The sequence below is a fragment of the Nestor notabilis genome, unplaced genomic scaffold, assembly GCF_000696875.1.
Source record: "Nestor notabilis isolate BGI_N333 unplaced genomic scaffold, ASM69687v1 scaffold2218, whole genome shotgun sequence".
NCBI classification, from domain to species: domain Eukaryota; kingdom Metazoa; phylum Chordata; class Aves; order Psittaciformes; family Psittacidae; genus Nestor; species Nestor notabilis.
The window spans coordinates 190,585-214,021 of record NW_009938551.1 but is presented as its reverse complement, the minus strand read 5'-3'; the positions used below and the strand labels follow the sequence as shown (position 1 = coordinate 214,021).

General features: G+C 44.2%; 1 protein-coding gene across 1 annotated transcript in view; it reads right to left on the bottom strand.

Moving 5' to 3' along the window:
• The window catches only part of LOC104409489 (phospholipid-transporting ATPase ID-like), a 96,988-nt gene that overhangs the window by 44,625 nt on the left and 28,926 nt on the right, over positions 1-23,437 (bottom strand). The window contains exon 2 of the mRNA XM_010019366.1: positions 7,748-7,806. Within this exon, the coding sequence (XP_010017668.1) occupies positions 7,748-7,806 (59 nt within the window). The remainder of the gene's footprint in view (positions 1-7,747; positions 7,807-23,437) is intronic.

The following is a 23,437-nucleotide window of genomic DNA, read 5'->3' as shown; positions in this document are numbered from 1 at the left end:
CAGCAGGTAACATGTTCATGGCCTTCAGGGGCTAAACAAATATCAATATTAAATGATAAAAACAAACTAGGGAAAACTTCAGCCTTTCCAGTTCAAAGCTCTGCATTCCAACATCATGGATACAGTTGAAGCTCTGTGTAAGATATCAGTTATGTTTTCATCCAAGACTCCAGGGCTGTCTGCTTTGACAGCTCAGGCTTTCAGTTGACTATAGGGAAATCTCAGCTGGCCTCTGCTCTTGATCTTGTGCTGACTCTGTGATGCTTAACACCATCACATCCTGTCACTCCTTTATAGCTGTACTAGAGCCTGACTCTGTGGCAGGAGGGGTACTATGGGAACCCGCAGCACCACAGTGTGTTAAACAGTCCATACACAGCCACCATTTTATAAGCAATGCCTCTAATGTACCATCTGCCTTACCTCTTCCATGCTGCCTTATTGAGGAACAGTCCTGAATAGGGAAAGTGATGAAGACTAAATATTTTGGAAGCAGGAATTAAGTACTAAGAGGCCTTGCCAAAACTTCTGGCTCTGCTATAGATTTACAAATATCAAACATGTAAGAAAAGCAGCTGTACGCGCCAAGCACAAAGATGGGAATCGGGAGCTTTATACTTACTCCCAGATCTGCCCTAGACTTCTAGCTGACTGCAGGTAACCCCTGTGTTCGCTTGTGTCCTAAACAAATAGTCTCAAGTGCCGTTACCTGCCATCAGCCTCAAGCTCTCCAGCTGCGAAGCTTGACATGAGAGCAACACTGTTTGTGGGTGATGGATTATTCTCATCTGCTCTTTTCAGGGGCTAGATTCACACCTCCCGGAGGTGTGACTCCACCGAAATGCTGTCCCTAAGAATAGTGCTCATCGCGCCACAGTTATACAAGTCCAGATCTGGCGGATGAGCTGTTACTTTGGGGGTGTTTTCAGAAGCCTGCCTGTGACGTCAGACCATGAGCAAAAATCCAGCAGATGGCTCCTACCTTTGTTCGTTGAGCAAACAAATCATCTCCTTGATGTGAAAGTCACTGGAAATAAGAGACACTGCTGATTCTGTGGCTGGATTACAGGGACTAAAGGCCGATACCCAGAAAAGTCAGGGTACGGCAGGGAATTGACCATCTGAATTTATACCCCTGGATCAGTGATGTGTTAGTTTCTAGCAGTTGGACAATCTGGCCCAAAGCAAATTTTAGCAAAACCTTGGCAAAACCACAGGGAGGTGTTGTGACATGACACCTGTCAATTTCACTGGTACTTATGTAGCACAAGGTACAGACTGATGAAGCAGCTGAGAAGCAGAAATTACTTTCCCAGGTGCTTTCATAAAGCCTCTCAAAGTGCAGCAGGAGTGTGATTCAATGGCACTTTTTTTAACTGCAGCAGGGCAATTTGAGAGCATGCAGATGGCATACAGAGAAATGTGACCATAGGGCTGCAAATGTGCTAAAGGACACATTTAATACACTCATGCAACAGGGCATGTGGTGCCGCACAAGCTTTGTTTTCACAGGGAGTACGGAATAGTCAGATGAGATCAGTTTTAATCCTACCAAGTTCACTGCCTTATTTCTGACAGTGAGCAACAGCCCCAACTCAACAGAAGACTGAAAAGGCCAACACAATGTTGATGGGGTTCATCTGGTCCCCATAAAGACCTCATCCTGCCTCCCAGAAGTAAAAGAGTGGCCAGACATGAAAAATAAAAAGATCTGTAGTCAACACATGATCTTCTTTCTTTTTTAATTCTTCTTTCTTCTTTTCTTTCTTTTTAACAACTTTGAGAATTTCTTACATATGTAAGCCCTTGACCCCGTCTTGGCAGCAATAATGAAGTGAATTCCAGGATCCCTTCACACATGGGGTATTCCAGGAAAATCTCTAGGAAAATGTGGTCACTGGTTGTGTTTTCCTGTGCTGTTCCTTCTTCCTGGTGTCATCCCATTACTCATTAATCCCCATTAAACATCACTGTGGTGAGTGTCTGCATCGTGGTGGTGCAGAGGAGAACATGGAGGCAGACGGAGGTGGCATGGCTTGACAATCTTACGCCATTGCTCAGAGATGGGTCAAGTACAGGATCTAAAGGTCTTGTCTCTTAGCTGTCATCTTTGACTACACTGACTTCTCCTCCCATTTTGCTCAGTACCTGAAGCTGCTGCTGGGCAGGGAGAAGTCAAGGGCAGAGCACTGCTGAGTGGTGCAGAGGAGGCAAACTTCAAACTACCACATGCTGTTCACTGAGGTCTCACACAACCAGACTCCCAACCAGTATGGTAGGTGTTTTGTCTCCATGAAGTTGAAGCTAACATGGACAGTGGAGGACTCAGTCCAAAGGAGTCTATGGACTTCACTGCAGCTCATGTCTGGCATGTCTCAACCTTTCTGTGCTTGTCAAGGCCTTAATATGTCTTATTGGGCCTTGACCTCACCTGACATCTCCATCTGCAACACCTATCCAGGACCTCACTTAAGCCCAGCCATTGGCCTCCAGCCCTTGCCTGAGCTACACTGTAGGAGTACTAGCCTCCAGACTGACATCTGTCCTAGTTTCCCAGATGGACCTAGACAGCTCTGCCTCCTGGATGGACCTTGGACCTATGGTGTAGTCCTGTCTTCAGCCCAACCTCCTGTCATTCCTGGCTGGGCTCCCTAGATGGACACTGGAGGACCTGGTTTGTCAACTCACCTTGTCTGAGATGGTCAGGATGGAACCAGTTACTAGAATCCTGCTCTGTACCCCCCCAACCAGATGCTGCAGGACTGCTGCTGCTCCTCTTGTCAGTGAGGGCATTGCCTGTGCTGGGGTCACCCTCAGCCAACAGCTTGTCCCCTCTTGTAGGGCATCCCTGCTCTTGCTCCTCCCTGGCAGTGCTTCAGCCTGTCTTCGGGTGAATCCAGCTGACACCTTCCTAAATGCAGAAAAAGTAGTGCTGGTTGCTGCTGCAACTATTCCTTCTGGAGCTACTCAGACCACTTTTCGCATGATCAGGCAACTCTTCCTTCAGCCTTAAGCATGATGAATCCTGGGAAACATTTGCAGGTTAAGACAGGAAAAGAGGGCAGACATTGCCACCCTCCTGACCACACTGACAAGGTCCTTGAGGGTAATCCACCAGGCATCCTTCATAGATTGAAGCACACAAGCAGAAGAGGTGGAGCAGGGTCCAAGAACACTACTAGAGCTCTTTGCTCTCCAATAAAATTTCAAAGAGATAAGAATGCAGCTGCCAATCCAGCCCAGGGCAATGTGTATTTGCTGTAGGAAGTTATATACATCCCTCCTATTTTACTAGAGAATTCATCAGGTGACCAGGGAGAATAAAAGCAGAGTCCAAGCAGCCCCCTCACTGCTGGTCCCACAGAAAGGATGCTGGTTTGGCCCTAGATCCTGATCCAAGACGAAATTTGCCATTGACTCATGGGCCCTGCATTTCCTCTCCTATTGTCTGAAAGCCAATTTCAAAGTTGTTTTCACAGCCCTTTGTGACGTCCCAGTGCAGCTGTGCTAAATTCCAACGTGAAAGCAAAGAAATGAAGGGGAACTGGGATCAGAGAAAACATTAAAAGCCTTCAGAAGAGATTTTCTTCTCCGAATTGTTGATAGACAGAGAGCCCGTCGTGGTGGACCCACACAGGACAGACCTCTCTGCAGCTCAGATGGAGACAGTGCAGACAGACAGAACAGCCTCAGATAAGAACCTTCATTAAAGCCCTTAAATCTTGCTGGGCCATATCTGGCACCCTGCTTTTCACTTTATTTCAGTCTTTACACAGGCAAACCTCTTACTGAAGTCAGGAAGGATCTTCCCGTCTGCAATGTGAATAAACACAGGATTAGGACTTGACTTTTCATTTTTACTGACCTACACGGAGTCCGTTTTTGTGCCTTTGCATACCACTCATTCACACTTGGTTTCTGAGTCATTCCTAACTAATTCTGTGAGCTGGTGGGTAGTACATACCTTCGCACTCAGCCTTTCCAGTTAACTGAACAGCACTTTGTTTTAAAGTTTCTTTTATTTTTCTAGGTTACTGTGTTCTTGCTGTGCAGGATAAGGCCAAGGATGTCTGGGGTTGCTCTAGTCTGAGAGCTCTAGTTTCAGCTTCATTCTTCACAGTTAGTCCAAATAAATCCTGACCTACCCAAGCACTGCCAGTGCTTGAAGCTGCTGCCCTTGATCCCAGACACCTCCTATTATTTAACCACAGCAAAAATCATCAGGAGACATGTAAGAGGCTTCTTTAGATAAGAAACTCTTCCCTTATCCCCCTCAGTCTGTACTGCCTGTTCACACAGATGAAGGATATCACCCCAATCTCCCAGCCTCATATGACACATCTCATATGCTCAGGGTACATTCAGTTCTGCCTCTGAAATTGTCCCTCACGCTCACCATGAAGACTGAGAGAAGGGGATTTTCACTGTGTGCACCTCCTGTGCATCTCTTAATCTCATTCCACCCTATCAGTCCGATCTCCTCCACTATCCAACCCTCCTGTTGTGCTCAGCTGAAGGGACACAGAGCAGCTTGGCATCTCGTGTATTTCCTTCCAGCTCTGGGAGGCAGTTTGCCGTCCCAGGTCTTCTCCAAGTCCAAGGCTGAATGATCTGGACATGCCCTTGCACGCACTGGTAGACACAGCTTTCCACGGTGGAGCACCACGTTCCTGCAAAGCTGGTTTGAGCATATCTAGGAGTCTTGCTTCATACCAGGAGGGCCAGCTTTCAGCAGCTGCCAGACCTGATGTCAGACTCCACACACAATAGAGTTTTCAAGTCTTTCTGAGCTCCTCTCTTCTCACTTCACACATACCCTGTAGACTTTGCACTGGGAAGGGATGATAACCGTCATCTATTTATGGACAACATACCCACGTCTGATTGCACTTCTCCACTTCCCTATTCCCACTGAGACTAAACTAGGACAAAGCACCTCTGTACCTTTGATCTATACCTATGTAACAAACTTTTTTAAGTGAAAGCCTGGAACACCGGCTGCAACATATGGCCCGGTGGCAGCAGTAACACAATACACTGCACCTCTGTTTGCATTTCCCTTTTTTTTTCTTACTGGCCTTTCTCAGAAACTGCCTCACCCTAAGGAAACATACGCTGCCTCCCCTAGCTTAATTGCAAGAACAGGTTCTATAGATTTTATGGCTAACACAGACTAAAGTTATCACGTAAATCAAACCTCACTCCTGTGGCTTTCACTGTCTAAAATATCTTCTAAGCTTTGTTATATTGTTTGTTTCCCTTCCAATTTCTGGCCATTGTCCCTTATACCTGGCTGGAATTGGTGCAACCTTTCCTCTGCCTCCAAAGAAGACAAGACTTCTATGCAGGAGGACAAGGATTAGTGGTCCTTGCTGTGGGACCAAGAGCTGTTCTCCTGGCCCTACAAGGAAGACTTCTGATCACTATGTGGCTGCCCATGTAAGCTTGATTCTCATGTCACAAAAAGCTGAGCACCACAACGAAGAACAGACAGTACAAACGCTTCTGTTGTTTGCTTGTACAAAGGTCAACCTTGAAAAAAAAAAAAAAAGAGGGTGGGAAAATATACTGAGGGAGGACTGTGGCTGCAGGAGACAGAAATTACTCTGTCCAGAAAATGTCAGCGTGCCAAGAGGCAACTGAGTCTAATAGCTGCTGTGCCTGAACACCCCAGGGCAGGCTCCTGCGTTCAGAGAGTCTTGGTCCTCCACTGGACCACATCCTAGTGCATAGCAGAGCAACCCAACCATGTTCAAGGAAGATGTTTTACCCTTGCAGTGAACTACAGGACTGGAAGAGCTAACTTTCAGAAGCATAATGCATACATTGATGGAAGAGTACCAGGAGACTTATCACCCTTTTTGACATCTCCAGATGCGCCCTGCAAGCTATGGATATGAACTAATTTATGAGCAAGGTTAGTCCTTCTCATACACCATGGTAATGTGAGCTTAATAAATTAACTTTTGCCAGGACTTACTGGAAATAAGCAGCCCGGGACATGATGTGCAGCCCTATACAGTTAGGGCAGTGCTTGCATCACCTCCTAAAGTCTTCTAATACCTCATCACCCACTCACCACTTCAAAGCTGCACACCTTCTGGACAGTTATCTGGATTTCCTAAGCCTCAGTCCACTCGGGACTCCAGAAATCATAAGCCACAGCTGAGTAAAATGAGGAATAGGATTACTGAAACATACTGCCAAGTTTTAACAGATTATATTGAGCTGACTTTTTGGCTGCCTCCACTTTCACACCTAATCAATAGACTCTTATGGAAACCCTCCAGAGATCTTATGGTCCTCTTCTTAACTTTGGTGATTCGCAAATTGTTGGGCATGTAAGCAATGAGCTGGGAAGCAGTGATATGTAAAGTCAGCCTTAGAAATGGCTTTTCACAGAAATAGGCTCAGAACCAGAAGCTTGTTCTCCCTACCCTGACATCACTGTGTATCTGTCTTCTGCTTTCTTGCCCCACTGCTGCACATAGTCAACATTGCAGTCATTCAGTGAAAGATTACAAATCCATATGTAGTGGCAATACCCACTTACTGGCAGGTTCTGTGCAAATCAGATGCACTCTCCCAGTCTCAAATCACTAGGACTGATAAGGCATTCATGCTGCATAGTCCCTTACATATACTAACTACAGTGCGTTTCGCGTTCAGGACGCATGCAATAGCCCTGGACCTGGGAAGTCTCTAATTTTAGTTGGGTAGTGCATGGATGGAAGGTGAAAACCACCCAGTTCTTGTCGCCAACAGATCAGCTACATCAAGATCTTTAGTCAAAGCAGTTGGTAAATCAGATTTTCTCTCTCACAAGAAATCACATTGTTCTGAAATGTTGATTTTTTTCAATTCTTGCCAAAAAGACTACTTGTGATGTTCCTAAACCAAAATATGATTCAAAGGCGCTCCTGAGTAAAACTGAAGGATGAATTTCACCACTGGAATTCAGATATGCAGAGGGCAAAAATTCACAAAACACAATATATAGTTGAAATATTCAACTAAAAGAATGCAGCTTCAGGATCACCTCATGGAGGAGATGACCCTGCAGCCAGGCATTACAGGTCCAGTGGCTGAGCTTTCCCTCCTCCACGTACAGCATCAGCAAATGGTCCACAGCCTTTGGAAATCAAGTTGCCCAATGGGCTCTCTGGCACAGTAGCCTGGCAGACCTGGGTCACAGCCAATCCATACCAAGGTGCTCCTTGGAGTCACAGATTTCATGGCACAACATAAACCTAAGTGGGCTGTTAAAGGAGTTGGAAATAAAGTTGGCAGAAAGCCATAAAGGCCAGATTGAAAACCTTCCTGCCAGAGAGGATTTCACTGTAAGAGCTGAGGAACTGACACATTTCCTTTCATGTTTTACTTTAAATGGAGACATGTTTCAAACAGAAAACTGGCCCCAGGTTCCACTATTGAAAGGCCTTGGAGTGTGATCCTGAAAATGCTTTGGCTCACAGATAATTCTCTGGAAGTGTGTAAAGTCACCGTCTTATGCTCTTCCAGCACTATATGCCCATTTGCAGGGTTGACTCCAGAGGCAGAGCTCCCTATGGTTAACTTGGCACTGAACCATCTCTGATGGTTCATCTGGCACATGTCTGCCTTGTTTGCAGAGCCGTAGTTAGCATGCAGCCACATCACCCCCCTTGAAACAACATTCAAGACATGAAGCAGATGAAGTTACATCTGTGACTACATCTGCATGAAACAACATATGTTGGTTACTTACAGCATATTCAAACTGCAGATTAAAGTCCCGGTTGTTTGCTTGAAGTTTTCTCTCTTCCTCTGTAAAGAAGAGCAAAAACATCAGACGTGCTTGATGGTAAGCAGGCCAATACAGATGTGAATCAGAAAACACAAGCAGAGCTGATGTAAGATAATATCACAGGGAATCTGTGCTCTGGGCTAACAGCTCCATGTCAGGAATTGAAGAGTCTAGTGACACTGATAAAGCAGCACTGTGGCCTGCTACCACGGCACACTTAAGCCCACCACCCACTGCAATGCCAGCACTGGTTTACAGGTTGTTCAGCTTCTCCTGGATAAGAATTACACTTAACTCGTGGTGCTCACTGCTGCCCTGCTCCACCTCTTCCCCCTGAAGTCTCTGGAGCTGTTGCCATCAATCTACCGTTAGTGCCCTTTCTCCAGTACAAGTGAATCTCCTAACATCATCCCACAGATGGGACATCGCCACCATAGCTATCATGAAATCAAAAACTACTGGAAGATATTTCAAAAGGCCATCAAATCTATGATGTATGTCAAGAAGGGGTCATGCCTGTCACTCCCAATAAATGTCCTAGAAAGCTGTTCTTCAGGCTGCCTATTTCCAGGACTTAGTATCCTTCCACTGAGGGATTTTTTTCTCCCATTATTTAACATAAAATTCATTACTTCAGTTTAAGTAAATTGTATGTTCTCCTGGGTTGGTCAAATGTGGTCTTCTGCTCCCCCTCACTTCCTTGTGTTACTTCCCCAGGACACAGAGCAGACAAGTTCATTATGTATTTAAGGCAGTAATGCCTTACTGTAGTGTTCTCTTCCCAAGGGTAAGCAACTCGTTTCTTCAGTCACTTCTTACAGGTCAACCTGTCTGAAGTAGCACCACTTTTGCTGTTCTCCAGTGAGCTTCCCAGATAGCTCACCTCATTCTGGATGCACAGTGGCCAACACGGGCCATAGTTTGCAGCTGAGGCCTCACCAAGCTGACCAAAGCACAAGACACACTCCACCTATCTTGTAGACAATGTGTATTTGACACAGGAACTCAACTAGAAGTAATTTAAAATAATATCCTTGTGCACCACCATCACACAGCTGATGGCACTCCAGAATGTGATCCATTTTGGCAGACCCTTTCTGGCAGAGCCAATGCCTCATCAGGCAATGCAAATCTTTCATTTATTCTTGCTGAAAAGCACCCAAAGTTTTTCAGGCTATTTTACCAACTAGTCAATTCTAATACTATCTTTCAGTGTGCTTTTGGCTCCTGTCAGCATGGAGCCATTTGCATATTTACTAAGTGCATTCTTTGTTATGCAAGCCATGACGCAGAAGAAAATACTGAGTACCAGACTCAGAATACATCCCTGAGGAATCTCTCAAGTTTTATAATCAGTCATTGATAACTATTGTCAGTGCATTTTGTTTTCTAGCACTCACTGTATGGTGATTCTACCTCAAGCACGTATCTCTAGTTTACTTGTAAAAATGCACAAGTTACACTCAAGATACATGACAGTTATCTAAGGCTTTTTCTCTAGCCCTCTGGCTACCACTAATACAGAATTCATTTTGGTTTATTGCAGTTTTTTGTGACTGCTGACTGTTAATCATCTCTTTCCCACAAACGCACTTTGAAGTGGTTAGTAGGATTGTTTTAACCTTTACCCAAGAAGTAAAGCCAATATATCTGTAATTGCCCAGGTTTTCTTTTTCCTCTGTTTTAATATAGATGCTATGCTTCCTCTGTTCCCTGTCTTTTGAACTTTGCCTGTCTGTGCATCAGAAACTCTCAAAGGCAGTGTTGCTCCAGGCCATGCTCTACCTCTCCTAGCCAACCCATTCCCACTCTATTCCAGCACAAAGCCTTCCCCTTCTCCTGTTTTTCTGGCAACTATTATGTTAGATGCCTAAAGAAAAAAAACAGAACAACACAGCAATCATCCCCTACCCCCTCACCACACCTTCCCCCCAAATAAGAAATTTCCCAGATTTCTTAGCATTATTTGCTAGGCTTTTTCTCACTGAGTAGCAGACATAAACCACCTTTGATCATCCTTTTACTAGGAGTGTTACAGAACCCCAGAGATTCCAACTTTTACAGAACAGCTTTTATTGCCCTTTATGTATAGAATCATAGAATTGTTAGGGTTGAAAAGGACCATAAGATCCGTGATAGCTTTTTCTTGCTTTAAGCCTTTGCCACACAGTTAGTGCTCAATAAAACAAGCTGCTTTGCACCTTCTAGGGGCATCCTTTCTCTGCCTGAAGTGAAGGAAGAGTTTGTGATTTTGGCATTTCACTCACCCTTCTAAGTCTTTCCCTGGAAGACGGTAACTTATACCTGCCCTTCATATCAAGTATTCAAGGAAACAACAGCTCTACTTAACTTTCCCTCAACCCCGGGTTTCCTTCGCATGAGATCTCAGTTACTAGTTCTTCACATTTACTGAAGATTTCCTTCTTGAAGTCCATTTTAAACACTTTGCTATGGTCACATTTTCCTAAGTATCGTACCGTCATTTCATAATCATTCCTGTTTACACTCCCTCCTCCTTTCACCAGGCAGTTCCTGTCTGTTGGAGGGAAGCAGTTCCTCTCTAGCTCCAAAAAATTACCCACCTCTGCACCCAAATGCTGTGCCAGCTGCACAGGTCGTGTTCCCTTACGTTCCTCCCCAACTCTGCCTCTGCATAGCCAGAATTCTTCATTTATCACCATTCCATGTTTCTCAGAAAACAATGTTTTGTTTTGGTTTTTTTCACAAAACTCTTCCCTTCTTGGTTTGCTATGCCTGTCTTTACCCTTGTAGCATTACTCAGAGATCTGCAATTTGTTCATCTCTTTCCTCATGCTGGATCTCAGCACATGGACATACAAGGAAAACCTCTGTTACTGTTCCAGAATAAAGAAATAATTCTTTTCTATTATTATTCCAGTCTCATGAGTTATCTCAGCACGTGTCTATTACACCTATTAAATGATGTGTTAAAAAATCTAGTTCTTCCTGTTTATTCACTCTTGCATTAGCAAGCGTCTAAGCTGTTCAGTGTATTGAACTGCCATCCTTTCTCCTTTCATTTCAATCACCCTATAAGTAAAACATCATCCATAATTTTTAAGCCATTTTCCAGATCACCGTTATTTTTGTCTCTGTGAGCTGTTTTCATCAAGGCCTCCAATTACTAATGTAAAGCTTTGTTAGCAGGTAAAAGTGGTTTTCCCCTTCTTCCGGCACATCTAGCTGTGTCAGGCATTTTCGAATCAGCTCCCATCTGCCCCAACTCAGTGATTCAGACCAACCACAGAGGCTTCATTCAAGACCTTCAAAGTGCTTAATCCTTCACTGCTTTCCTCAGACACATTCTTCTCGTCTTTCACAATGGGGAGAACAATGTACAGAGAGATCAGAGTAACTTGTCTGGTGTCCCAGAGGGAAACAGAAGCAGAGCTCAAGAGGTCCAGGCTTGCAGGGCTTCACCTATTGTGTTATGGGCCCCTTCAGGAATTTTCCCGAGAGCAACTAGTATTATCAAACCAGCCAAAAGATAAAGCTATTTGTTAAAAACAGAACTTCCCAACACTTCCACATTTCCTCCCATACAGTAAGTGCTACTCATCCCCTCCCCAGGGACTCCAAGTCTAGTCCTGGAATAAAGGCCACAAGAAAAGATAAATGGCTTTAATGTAAATAGGAATAAGGACAAAGCTTGAAAACCTGCTATGCTAGAAAGGCACACTCACAGAGCCCAGGGAGAGGCAGAGCTGTTTGCATGCACCATGCATGCTCTTAAGTGGAGCAGCACAGGCAAACCAAAGACCTGCGGCAATGAAATGAAATGAAAGGCTAAATTCTCACAGGGGACAACAACAATGTCCATGCTGCTCCCAGCCAGCAGGCCTGGCCAACCGCCTCACCAGAAAGAGCTATGGAAATGCAGTACTGACAGAGAGGCACAAAGTCATCCAGAACTGCTAATCTAGGCTAGAGCCCTTTGGATATCTATTCCCTTGCCAGCACATGAGACACAGGGTAGAGCAGAGCCTTGGCACCACGCATCAGCTTCTGAAAGGCTCCAAGGTCCTCAATGACTTTCTGTTTTCTGTAGGCAGGGCAGCCTTCGAGGGGACTCCACACAGAAACAGAAATCCATGTCCTGATGGTAGCAGCTGGATGTGCCCGAGCAACTTTGTTCTTCCCAGATCGCTTGGGGAGTGAGGAGCCGTCCTCCTTCCTTAGCCTGCTCCAGGCCATGGAAGAGGCACCTAACACATGCATTTGAATTCAAGGCTCTTGCATGGCCCCAGAAACAAAGAATGCATGCATCTGCTCTGGCGAGGAATGGAGCCTGGCTTGTCACCATGGTGAGAGATGCACACTCTGAGAGGAATGGCTTTTATGTGAGACACACAAATAGCTGCAAACAGTTTAGGGATGGCACAGAAATATGAAGCAGTGGGACGTTAAACGTAACAGCAAACAAAACTCACTCAAGGCATTGCCCTCTTGTTACTGATCATACAGGACATAAGGGCAGGTTTCCTAGGACAACCCATTTCTGAAGGCTTCAGATAGCTATGAACCTGGTTCAAAACTGAATGAAGTCTCTGGCTTGCTGTAGGCATCCATCCCTCTCAGAGGAGGTGTAAAGAAGGCCAAAATGCAACGAATTTTCTTTTTCCTTACTGGATAACAGCCAATACCTTTGGATAAAGCAGGAACCACCACAGTGAATTGAAAGGGCGCCTCATCCAACAACATCAGCAAGCGTGTCCTCAGGCTACACTAAAGGAGAACCACCACTGACCACATGCACAGGGCAATGCTGCCTTGGTGGTTTTATTTTACCAACGGAGGACTGTGAGGTCCTACTTCTGTGCCTCCTAAACTAGCAGTTCTCAACTATCAAGACAGACAACTCTTGTTTGTTTCTGGAATTGTTTGGACTGAAATGAAGTCTCTTGAATGATCACAATAAATGAAAAGTTAGGAAAAGTCAAGCGTTGCACCAGCTTCACCTGGGAACCACAGCTCAGGGTAATTTGGCTGTAGATCCAGGCATGCATGTCTTATCATGCCCTGTTGATTCTGAAAGCATTGAGGAAAAAGGGAGGGGAAACCTGAGAGGCTATCGGATGAGAAGTTTTTTCATTTCTTGAAACTTTTTTATATCTCTAAGCAACTCAAACTTTCTGCTTTTGCAAACTCCAGTCACAAATCACTGGAAAGAAGGAATGGGATTTGTGCTCCAAGTTATCATTTCACTGCCACTGAAAACTATTTTAGATTATTCATCAGTGGAAACTCAGTGTACATAAATATGGCTTAGTGCCCAGTTCTTGGTCTAACCACTGAGACCAACTCGCTGGGAAAGTGGCTGTTTTCTCAGGCAGACAGATTTAGGAGCTAAACCACAGAATAACATCTGTATTTAATCAAATTAAACCTATGCCAAAAATCAGCTATAAATGTAACTGGCTAGCCCACCAGCTTAGTGCTGCTGCACGGAAAAGTCCTGCAAGAGGTTAGATTCAAGGTCTGGTCAGACAGCCTGGAAATTTGTTTCTGGTTTATGCTAAGGAGTATGTGCCAAGAGCAATGCCTTCAGCAGGCTGTTGGAAAGGTTTTGTAGGTATTAAGTCTTGAGGCTCCAAGAAAGAGGAGGTTAAGATCTGCCTGGTTTTGCCAAGCCATATACAAACTAGGCCCTGATACCTCATGCATGAAAGGAACACAGCCCACTTAGGGGAGTGCCAGCATAACTAAGCCTGACAACAGAACAGAGACAACATAAACTCTGTAAAAGTAATAATCTCTACTCCACCCTTCAAACAAGTGACCTCAGGAGCATGAACACTGTTCTGGACCAGCTAGAGAGTGGCATCCAGGGGCTGGACTCATCTCCCCAGCTTTCCTTGTAGAGTCATTCTCAGCAAAGCTTTTAACATTACCAATACCAAGTTGCGAAAGCTGAAACACAGTTATCCTGCTCCAACAGGCACATGTCTGACCTTCCTGCGACTGCAATTCAGTTCTCTCCTGCAACAGTCTATAAGCAGTCTCAGAAGACCTCCACTAGTCACAGCGTATTTCAAATCCCGTGATGTGTCTTTTTCCAGCTCCTCCTGTCCCATGTCCCTCTTAATTCTATTGACCCTGCTTTTGGGCACTTTACCATCACTGTGTGACCCAGCTTTCGGTATCACCTCTCAGCTATAGCACAAGTGCCACCTTGCATCCAGCACCTAGATCACCCATCCCTTCACTATCAGACAATCCTTATCCTTTTTTCAGGAATTTGCTGGCCCATTTCTTCATGTGCACAAGTAACCAAACCTACCACAGCGTGTCAATACCTCTATTCTCTCCTCAAAAAAGAGAGTGTTCATTTAAAGACAACCCCATGGGAGAGGGCAAGTTATTGTATACCGTATTAGGCAATTAAAATCGCTGTTCCTAGGGAGGTGATTTGGCAAGCTAATAGCCAAAATCTCCTTGCACCTTAAAGTAATAACTGCCCCTTTTTGCAATCATGAGAGGTGAAGGAACCATGCAACAGGTTTCTCAATTTGCATGTGCTGTACCTAGGTAATAGAGTTCCTACTGTTGGGCTAAAGAGAGCAGGATTGTTTTTTATAGCAGTGATATCACTGGATTTCACATTCACAATAAAGTAGTGCCTTGCTGGGAACAGAGCTGCACTGAGCAAATTGTACCCAAAACCAAAGCCAGGGATCTTAACCCAGAAGTCAACATTTGCTGTGGATCAGAGGATATGTGGGTGAAAGGATGAGCTGTACAACAGGTCTAAGGCTCCCATGGGTTAGGCATCTACATTTCACAGCTGGTCTGGGACACAGACAGAAGCCAAATCCTTCATACCCAAGTGTCAACCTAGTGCTATAGCCTGCCAGGTGTCGGCATGCCTGCTGTTCTGCAGCATGAAACCAAAGCCCATTCCTGCCCTGAACTGCAGCCAGAGCCTGACAGGGTGCAGCAAGCGTGGCTGGGGCAGGAGGAGCCGTGAGAACCCAGTGGGATGAAAACGGGCAAGGGGAAGGTCATAGCCAAGCCCTGCTCGGAGCAGGAACATGCCCGGCTGCCTGGCAGACAAACATGGGTTTTATTATTGACTCAAAGGAGAAGTCTGGGGTTCCATGTTCCAAAACTTCGCTTTTTCAATGTGTAGATGCCCCTCTTCTATGAAGTCTCTCTGGCTGTTGTGGCTGGAGAGGATTTATGCTGGCAATTACACGCATTTTCACCTCTGAAATGGAGTAGCTTTCACTGAGTATGAGGGATTTAATAAAAAAAAAACCTGCAGCAAAACCATTCAGAGACACCACCATAAATGGGTTTAGTGCTATTCCCTCCTGCCTGTTCCTCCATTATTAAATGAAGATCTTCTTTATTACGTCTTTTTGCCTCAAAAGAACAAGAATCTTTCTTCCTCCAGAAGAAATGAAATGGAAGAAATACATTGGTCATCCGATTGTGTCTTTGATGCTTTGTACGGAGCTCAGCCTCCTGCTAGCAGTAAACAAACACTAAGCAGCAACTGAATATCTCACACAGGTAAAACATTCTACATGCTCCCGGTATTAGTGCAAAATTATGTCTTTTTTGTCATCACTAACAGAATGCTCACTTAAGAGAGGTGCTGACATACCTCCATTTTCACACAGCAGATGCAATGTCTGAAATCAAAAATCATGAGGGAGAGCTGGAATCTCTTCTGCCTAAGGCCCAGTAACATTAACATAAAATTCAATATTAAATCCTGACATTTTCTAGAGCAGTATTCAATATTATCACCATAAGGAGAGAGAAAACAAGAAATAAGAGCTCAAAAAGGATGCCTCAGAGTGTGTACAACACTCATGTTCAAACAGAACTCTTGTGACACAGGCATGGAAGAAGTGCTAGATAACCTTAAACCAGAAAATATTCCCTTTTAAGTTATTCTGGGAAGGGATGAAGGCTGCCTCATCTTTCGCTTTCCCCTTTTCTTGAAATAGTACCTGTCCTGGTTTTCCTTCACTTCCACCTCCCAGTGATGCATCACCCAACTGCTTTGGCTCCGGGCAAGGGGTGGGGACTCAGCGAATATCAGAAGTGCCTTGCAACAGGTTATTTCTCAAGAAGCATCTGCATCTTTTCACGCTTGTTTTCAGTCCGTTTCAGACTGAAAGTATGAATTCCTCAAATACATTAACAGTAGAAATTGTCTCTTCTTCATTTTGGAAAGCTTTAAATTTTTTTGTTTGTTTTTCAGATTTGGTTTAGAATTTTATATCACTTTGTATCCTGGTTTTTGTAACTGTAGTTCACAATATTTTGATGAATATCAGCATGCCAAATAAAGCAGCTGAAATAGTTATTTGTTTTTGTTTTAAAAACTAGTCTGACAGTCACTGGCTGGCACCTATAATTTCCTGTACTAGAAAACCATGTCTCCTAGACATGTTGGTAATGCCACAGCTTGACACAATTGCAAATGTTGTTAATAACAGCAATACACAGTGATAGGAAGTGATGTAAAAATCATAAAAATAAATACAGCTCTGAAATGAACTTTGAGAAGTTTTTCAATTCACAGTTATTTCCCTCGTGGGAAATTACGTAAAAATAAATAAATTTTTCATACTCAATGTCTGTTGTGGTAAGACATTTCCTATCAGATCTGAATGAGAGTCCCAGAAGGCAGCCGAGCTTTATGTCTGTAGACCCAGTCTTGGGCTGCCTTCTCCATAGGGAGCTGCTCCCCTTCCAAGCTCTGCCCAGAGCTTGAAAAAGCTCTCTCTTGTTCAAAACCCAGCTACCCTGGAGAGCAGGCTGTGCCTTGCAACAAGAATTAAAACCCAGTGGAGCTCTCTGAAAGCCCTGGCTCAATCTATATCCTTCCTCTTCTGCTCACAGTGCCCCTAGGCTGGGCTTATGGAGATGAAGCTGCAGCAGTGACTGCTTTTATGATTGACTGGATGCACACAACTTGAGATAAGTTTATTTGTGTAGATGATTTGTGTAGATGAGCTCTCCCCGTTCCCTATTTCTGTTTGGTTCATAGATAGTACTTGGCCATCCCCATCCTCAAGGTACAAAGCTACAGTGCTGAGTTTAGCTGCCTTGGGACCAAGCCAGAGAGCAGACACATTCCACATTTATCAGCTATCACCAAGGCATGAACCTTATTTCTTCCCATACACACCATGAACTGAAAGTGTCCCTATTCCTCTTCATTTTGTCAGTGTTCACTGTAGGTTAAACCTCAGTGTAAAGTATTTCAGGCATCTTTTACACAGATACGCTACTGCTGTGTATCTAAGAGATGTGCTTCCCCACTTCATCTTGAAGAACTTCATAAGGTTTGGTCATTTAGGAAATGGTTTCCTCCAACCGTGTTTGTGCATCTGACATGATACCACACACCTGAGTTTTAGTTACATCCCTGATTCCTTGTATAAAGAACATCTCCATAAAAACTCTTTATCTCCAAGAAATTTAGACCATGTAATCTGTCTTATTAAACTCTACCTACCCTGAAAAACTCTCCTAATTCTGCCTGCATCCCAGTACATGTGAAAACAGCCATGTCTTGCTGGGGAGAAGAAGAAAGATATTACTGTTCTCATGGCAGCAATTCTGATCCCAGTTTCAACAGCTGATGCCTGCGGTAATCCATCCACTCCCAGGGAAGTCATACCATGATCATGGCTCTTCAGTATGGTTAACTGTCATTCAGCTTTGTTTTTGGAAGAGAGATTTGGTCTTTCCATGAGGGTACTGTCCCTCCAATGAGTGCTTGGGATATTCCCCTGCTCTCAGGCAGCACAATCCTACAGACTTCTCCAAAACAAAGGCTTATAAACTGTTGGATTAAAATAGCACTTCAAACCTGGCACTTATTCCAGTGAAATGTTTACAAGGAGCAATCACAGCTTTTGGGCTGCAAGGCAAAAGAATTAAAAGGGAAAGAAAACATGTTCCTTTAGCTTCCTATTATAAAAGCTCATCGTTCCCTGATCACCCCAGCTTTCCTTATCCTTCTCTGAACTTTCTCCGGTTTGAATTCATTGGTTTTGAACTGGTGATAAATATGTGCACAAATGTGAAAACTAATTATTTTTCCCTGTGAATTATGGGGAAGGAAGGTTTGAGTTTTTTAGGCAGTTGGCTGAAGGAGGAGCTGAACACTTCTCTGCTAAAACCCAGATACAGGGACAAGCAAAGCACAAAACTTTCCTAATACAGCAACATAATCTTTTTGATAATCAGAACAGCTACTTTAAAAGTGGGGGTGCCCCTGGTGGACAGCAGCTCACAGATAAACCTGTGATCCCTCATTTCCAAAGCCAAGCTGGAGAAAGAGACCTGGTGCTGGCAGAGATCCTTCCCCAGAATCAAAGACAAGCTCGTCTCCTGGGACTATCAGAGCAGTAAACGGATGCCCCTGTCTTAACACCAGGGCTCACAGTCTGCCCTGTGCCAGGAAGGGGAAATAAGAGGACAATTGCAAAAATAAACCCTTGGGAAAAAGCTGTTCAGTCTGCTGAGCTCAAAGAGGTTGGGAAAAAATAATTTCATGCCAAAATATGAGTAGGGCACTAATCTCTGTGTTCATCAAATACAGGGAGAAACACCCTGAAAAGGAAAGACTAGAGACTTCACCTCTTCAGTGTCTGCAGACCTGGGTCCTTGACCAGACATCACACCCTGGGCCTGGAGGCAAAGTGGTAGAACATGGGACTCAGTTCAGTGGCTCCTGCTGCAAAGCCTGATGAGGACCCTAAGAGGCCATGGGAAGCTGGCTGACTTCAAGGATACACTAGTAGCCCTTCTTCTGGACTTCTTCTAAGCGTTCACCTTTTCAGGGATTTCTGCTGAAAAGTGGGATTGTGCTGCAGAGACTGACTGCTCCTACCTTCACACCCATTTATTTGGATGTCATATGGACCTCACATGGAAAAATTATTAGCACTGCCAAGAAAACCACTAAACCGTGTCCCTAAGCACAGCATCTACACGTCTTTTAAATACCTCCAGGGATGGTGACTCCACCACTGCCCTGGTGGAGCTTCTCCCCAGCTCCAATGCTTGACAACCCTTTCACTGAAGATTTGTTTCCTAATATCCAATCTAAAGCCTCTCTGATGCAACTTGAGGCCATCTTCTCTTGTCCTATGACTTGTTATCTGGGAGCAGAGACCGACCCCACCTCACTACAACCTCCTTTCAGGCAGTTCTAGAGAGAGATAAGATCCCCCCTGAACATTCTCTTCTCCACACTAAACCCCCCAGGTCCCTCAGCCGTTCCCCATCACACTTGTGCTCCAGGCCCTTCACCAGCTCCATCGCCCTCCTCTGGACCTGCTCTAGCACCTCAATGTCTCTCCTGTAGTGAGGGGCCCAGAACTGAACACAAGATTTGAGGTACAGGAACACGATCAAAAGGCTGCATCAGACCTTCACACTGACTTGCTTCTATCATACTTTATGAACTGCTTGAGAGAGAGCAGTGTGCTTTGCTCACCCATGACTCCCCCGAAAGATCTTTGTAGGAGAAACACCAAAACACAACTTCCCCAAGCCAGTCATGTGCTATAGCAAAGCACAAACTGCAGCCTGTTCTGTTGCAGATGTGCCCCCCTTCACTGGCACACAGTCCACAGCACTCACCGAGGTAGTGCGAAATGCAGGAAAAGTAAATGAAGTGTTTCTTCCCCTGCCTGCTCTGCAGGTGTAAGACAGGGTCCCAAACATGATCTCAAGGACTCGCACATGTACTGTATTTAAATTCCTTAGTTTGCCACCTGCGACAATGGCTTTACCAGACTGCACTCACCTCTCAATTTCTTCTTTCCAAATTTTAATCCAAATAGAGACATCCCAAAACTTTATTTTAGTCCAACTCCATGGAACTTCTGCAAGAGAAAAGAGAAAGTAATTCACAATGGGGGTTTCTATCCCACAGCGTGACATGATGCAGCACATACATGTAACTCTGTGCCCAAAAATGGGAAAACCAAACTCCCAAGCATAGTGGCCCACAGCTACAGTTTATCACATAGCATGTTTTAAAATGCAAAACCATCTCAGGTTTGCAAGTTGCATTGCATCAGTGCGGGCTACCTTACCTTAGACATTTTGATCTCTTCATCTCCTGACATGGCACAAAGAAGGGGTCTGTGAAGGAGAGACTGCAAAAGATATTCCTACAACCTTGATCTTATACGATAAGGAGAAACACATGCACAGGGCTTGTACTTAAGGTGCAAAGGAGCTATGGTACTACCCAGACCAAGACCAGCCTCCCTGAAGAGAAGGAAGCAGCAGGAAACACTGGTTTCCTGTATGTCTGCCTGTGCTCAACACGCACTGAGTCACGCTGTTGTCCATCTGCTGGTCACTCTCTATGCTTGGGGTGGACTAACCTGTATAGCCCTCAGTAAAATTTCTCCCCTTTGGCTGCAAAATTCTGGCCCAGAAGCCTAATCCTAGACACCAGAAATGCGCTTAAAGCACTCAATCTATCCTGATAGGCAGAGGAACTGAGCACTAAACAAAATCACATCAAAACTTTCAGTGTTCCAAGCATCCAAGTTTATTTAAAGGACTTAATGGAGATGTTGATGCTGACAGCCTGTGAAGATCTGTGGGCACAGTTAAAGCTGGCACTACCCAGAGTGCCTGGCTGACCAGGAGCTTGAATCAACAGGAATGCTGTACCAGTTACTTAACTGGTCAGTGGATCCAAGCAGAGAAATTTGAGGAAGCCATGATCTATCTAGAACAAGTTTTCTAGCTGACAGATTGAAGATTTTACACTTTATCCTATGCTATCTGTGCAGACCAAAGGTGTCTAAGGAGACAAGTATAGCAAACGTATAAACATACTATACTCTGGAAACACACAGATGTGAACACAGGCTATGCCACTGCCCAACCACAAACCTGATACAACATCACCACGCCATGCCCAGTGAAGCTTGGGCTTCATGTCTTTTCAGAAAATGAAGTTAAACTTTAAGGAAAGCTCCCCAGTCATTGCATAGGTCGAACATTTCTGCGCAGATCTCTATTCCAGATGCTAACACAAAGCTATATTTAGCAGCTGCGATTCAATGGGCCTGAGGTAAGGCAAACAGCAGCAGGTAAGCTCCAGCCAGCCAGCTAAATGCTGCACACCCTGAGCCCAGTGCAGTGCTCCCTGCCACTGACTGTGACATCTTGGAAACCCCTCTGTGCCCTCTGTGTTTGAAGGAGACCCTTATTCTATTCATTCATGTAGATCCAAATTGTTTCTGCTCACCAGAAAAAATGTTTTGTCAAAACTTCTCCCCAAAATGTCCTCTGTCCACAGAACTAAGCCACTTAAAGTTACAATATTCAATGCCACAACCTAAAGCTTCCTCAACCCTGCTGACCAAACTTGCTTTCCACCCCTAACTGACCTCAGCCTATAATTTTCAATGTATTTTTGCCATGTTTTAGAATTACTATTACGTCTTACAAAACCCTCCTAACTAGGACTGAGCTCCCCATCAGGTGGTGGAAGGAGTGAGACGTGTTACCTACACACACAGAAGTGAATACCTCACATTTCCTAGAGCACCAGGAGCCACATATTCAATAATCACTGACAGCACAAGGATGCAGAAGGTTGGCTGGTTCAAATCATCATATGACAATCTTGCTGAACTCCAGATCTTGCTGTATTTTATAAATGGTTTAGAAAAGCTATCCCCAGCTACCAAACCTCTCCCAGCTGTGTACTCAAGTGACAAGGCATATAATTTCATCAGAAGGGAAAAAAAAGGATGTTTATATTTGTGGGGGAGCAGAGAAGAGAGGGTTGTTGTAAGCCTTCTTTCAGCAGTAACAACATGAAAGAAATGAGAGTTACGATCCACATCTTGCAAACAAAAACCTGAAACTTCCTTTAGTTCTGTCACGTCTTTTGCTAATTACTGTGATTCTTTAATCACTGGTTTCTGGTGTGACTGCAGTATGACAAGGCTGCAACAATGCATTATTTTGGCATGGAGGGCAACTTTAGTTCCTTCCGCTTCTTAATGCATTTGATTAGCACTGCATTCATTGAACATCTTCACTCAGCAGCAAATTTAAGTTACCATCGTGGCCAGGACAAGTATGTACAGGCTCACCATTCCCATAAAACCTTGTCTTTTAGGGCAGACATGCATCATAAATTTGCCATATCCATTTGTAACAATTACCTCTGCAGTACACCATCACACTTATTTAGCATAGCACTTACTTAGTTAAAGCTCAGGAGTTATGAATCCTTCCCAAGCTGGCCTGACACTTTATGCAAATCTCAGTTCCTACCTTGCCCAAACCATGATGTCATTTGAGAATGTGTCAGTATTCATTGGGCACACACATGATGGCATTAAGGGCTTGACACACCCCTATTGCACTGAGGTGTACCCTTTATTTTCATAATATTGCAAATATCTTCCTTTGCTGCTTTATTATTGACTCACACACCTAATCCTCATACCCCTTCACCTAGCAAACCACTCTCACGGTGGCTATAGCTCCTGTGTGGGCCTGCCTGCCCACAGCTCATTTTTACCTTCACACTTTCAGTCTGAGAGTTCATTGACCATCAGCTGCAAGCATGAGAACAAACACAGACAAATGGTGGCGTTGTCCCTTTAGGTGGTGCTTCAGATACTGCTCCCATTTCTGTTAGTTATCAATTTCTACAGACAGATGTGGTCTCTTGGCTGTTCTTAGCTGTGCCTGTCTTTCAGTCCCAAGTCTTTTTCTTGGAGTAATTTGGACTCTCCATCCTACCTGGAGGATCCAACATCTTTGCATCTGTATCTACCAACAGTCTCCATCAGGGTATTTTCTGTTCTGCAGATTCCACTTGCAATCAAAATTCATGTCCTGAATCAGTTTTCTTTAAGTATCTCTATTTTTAAATCTAAGATTTAGTTTCCATCCCAAAATGACAACGAAGGGTCTTCAGCCCTTGATCACTCACATACATTGCTACGTTTTTAATTTCCCTTTGAACTTTCTGGAATGAAATTATCTTTCTCATGTTTCATTTTCACGTGTCATGAAGTACTTCCCAAATTTTGTTAAGACATCTTCAAAGCCTCCTATTCCTGAAAATCCATAAAACACACAAAAACTTTCTATAGTCAGAAAAAAAGACGATTTCCTGTTTGCCTTCATTTTCCCTGGCACCAGCTATTTTCAGAGACAAAGTGAAGCACTACTTCCATCTCCTCAAGCTGCCTTCCACAGTTTGTGTCAGTCCTTCTGAACTTTTCTGTTGTTGTTGTGCCATTTTCCACTCAATTATTTTGTGGTTGTTTTGGGTTTTTTTTGATTTCTGTTTGAATAATTATGCAGGTCCAACTGCTCTTCTTTACAGGACAAATGTTGCTTCCCCATGTTTTCAGAGCCTATAGCGAAAATTATTTAAAGCTCGAATTCCCAGTTCCCCATTTGTGAGGATTTGGGGGTATAAACTATGAATAAATTACCCCTTCTCATTACAGAAGGCTTTTGTACCTACAGTTCTCTACAGATTGTCTAGCTATGGCTTACACTTCTGTAAAGACAATCCACTTCCTTTATGGCTACTGACAGTTTAATCATAGGCTCTGAGCAATTTAATATTCACAGTGAGAAGCTAATTTAACATAT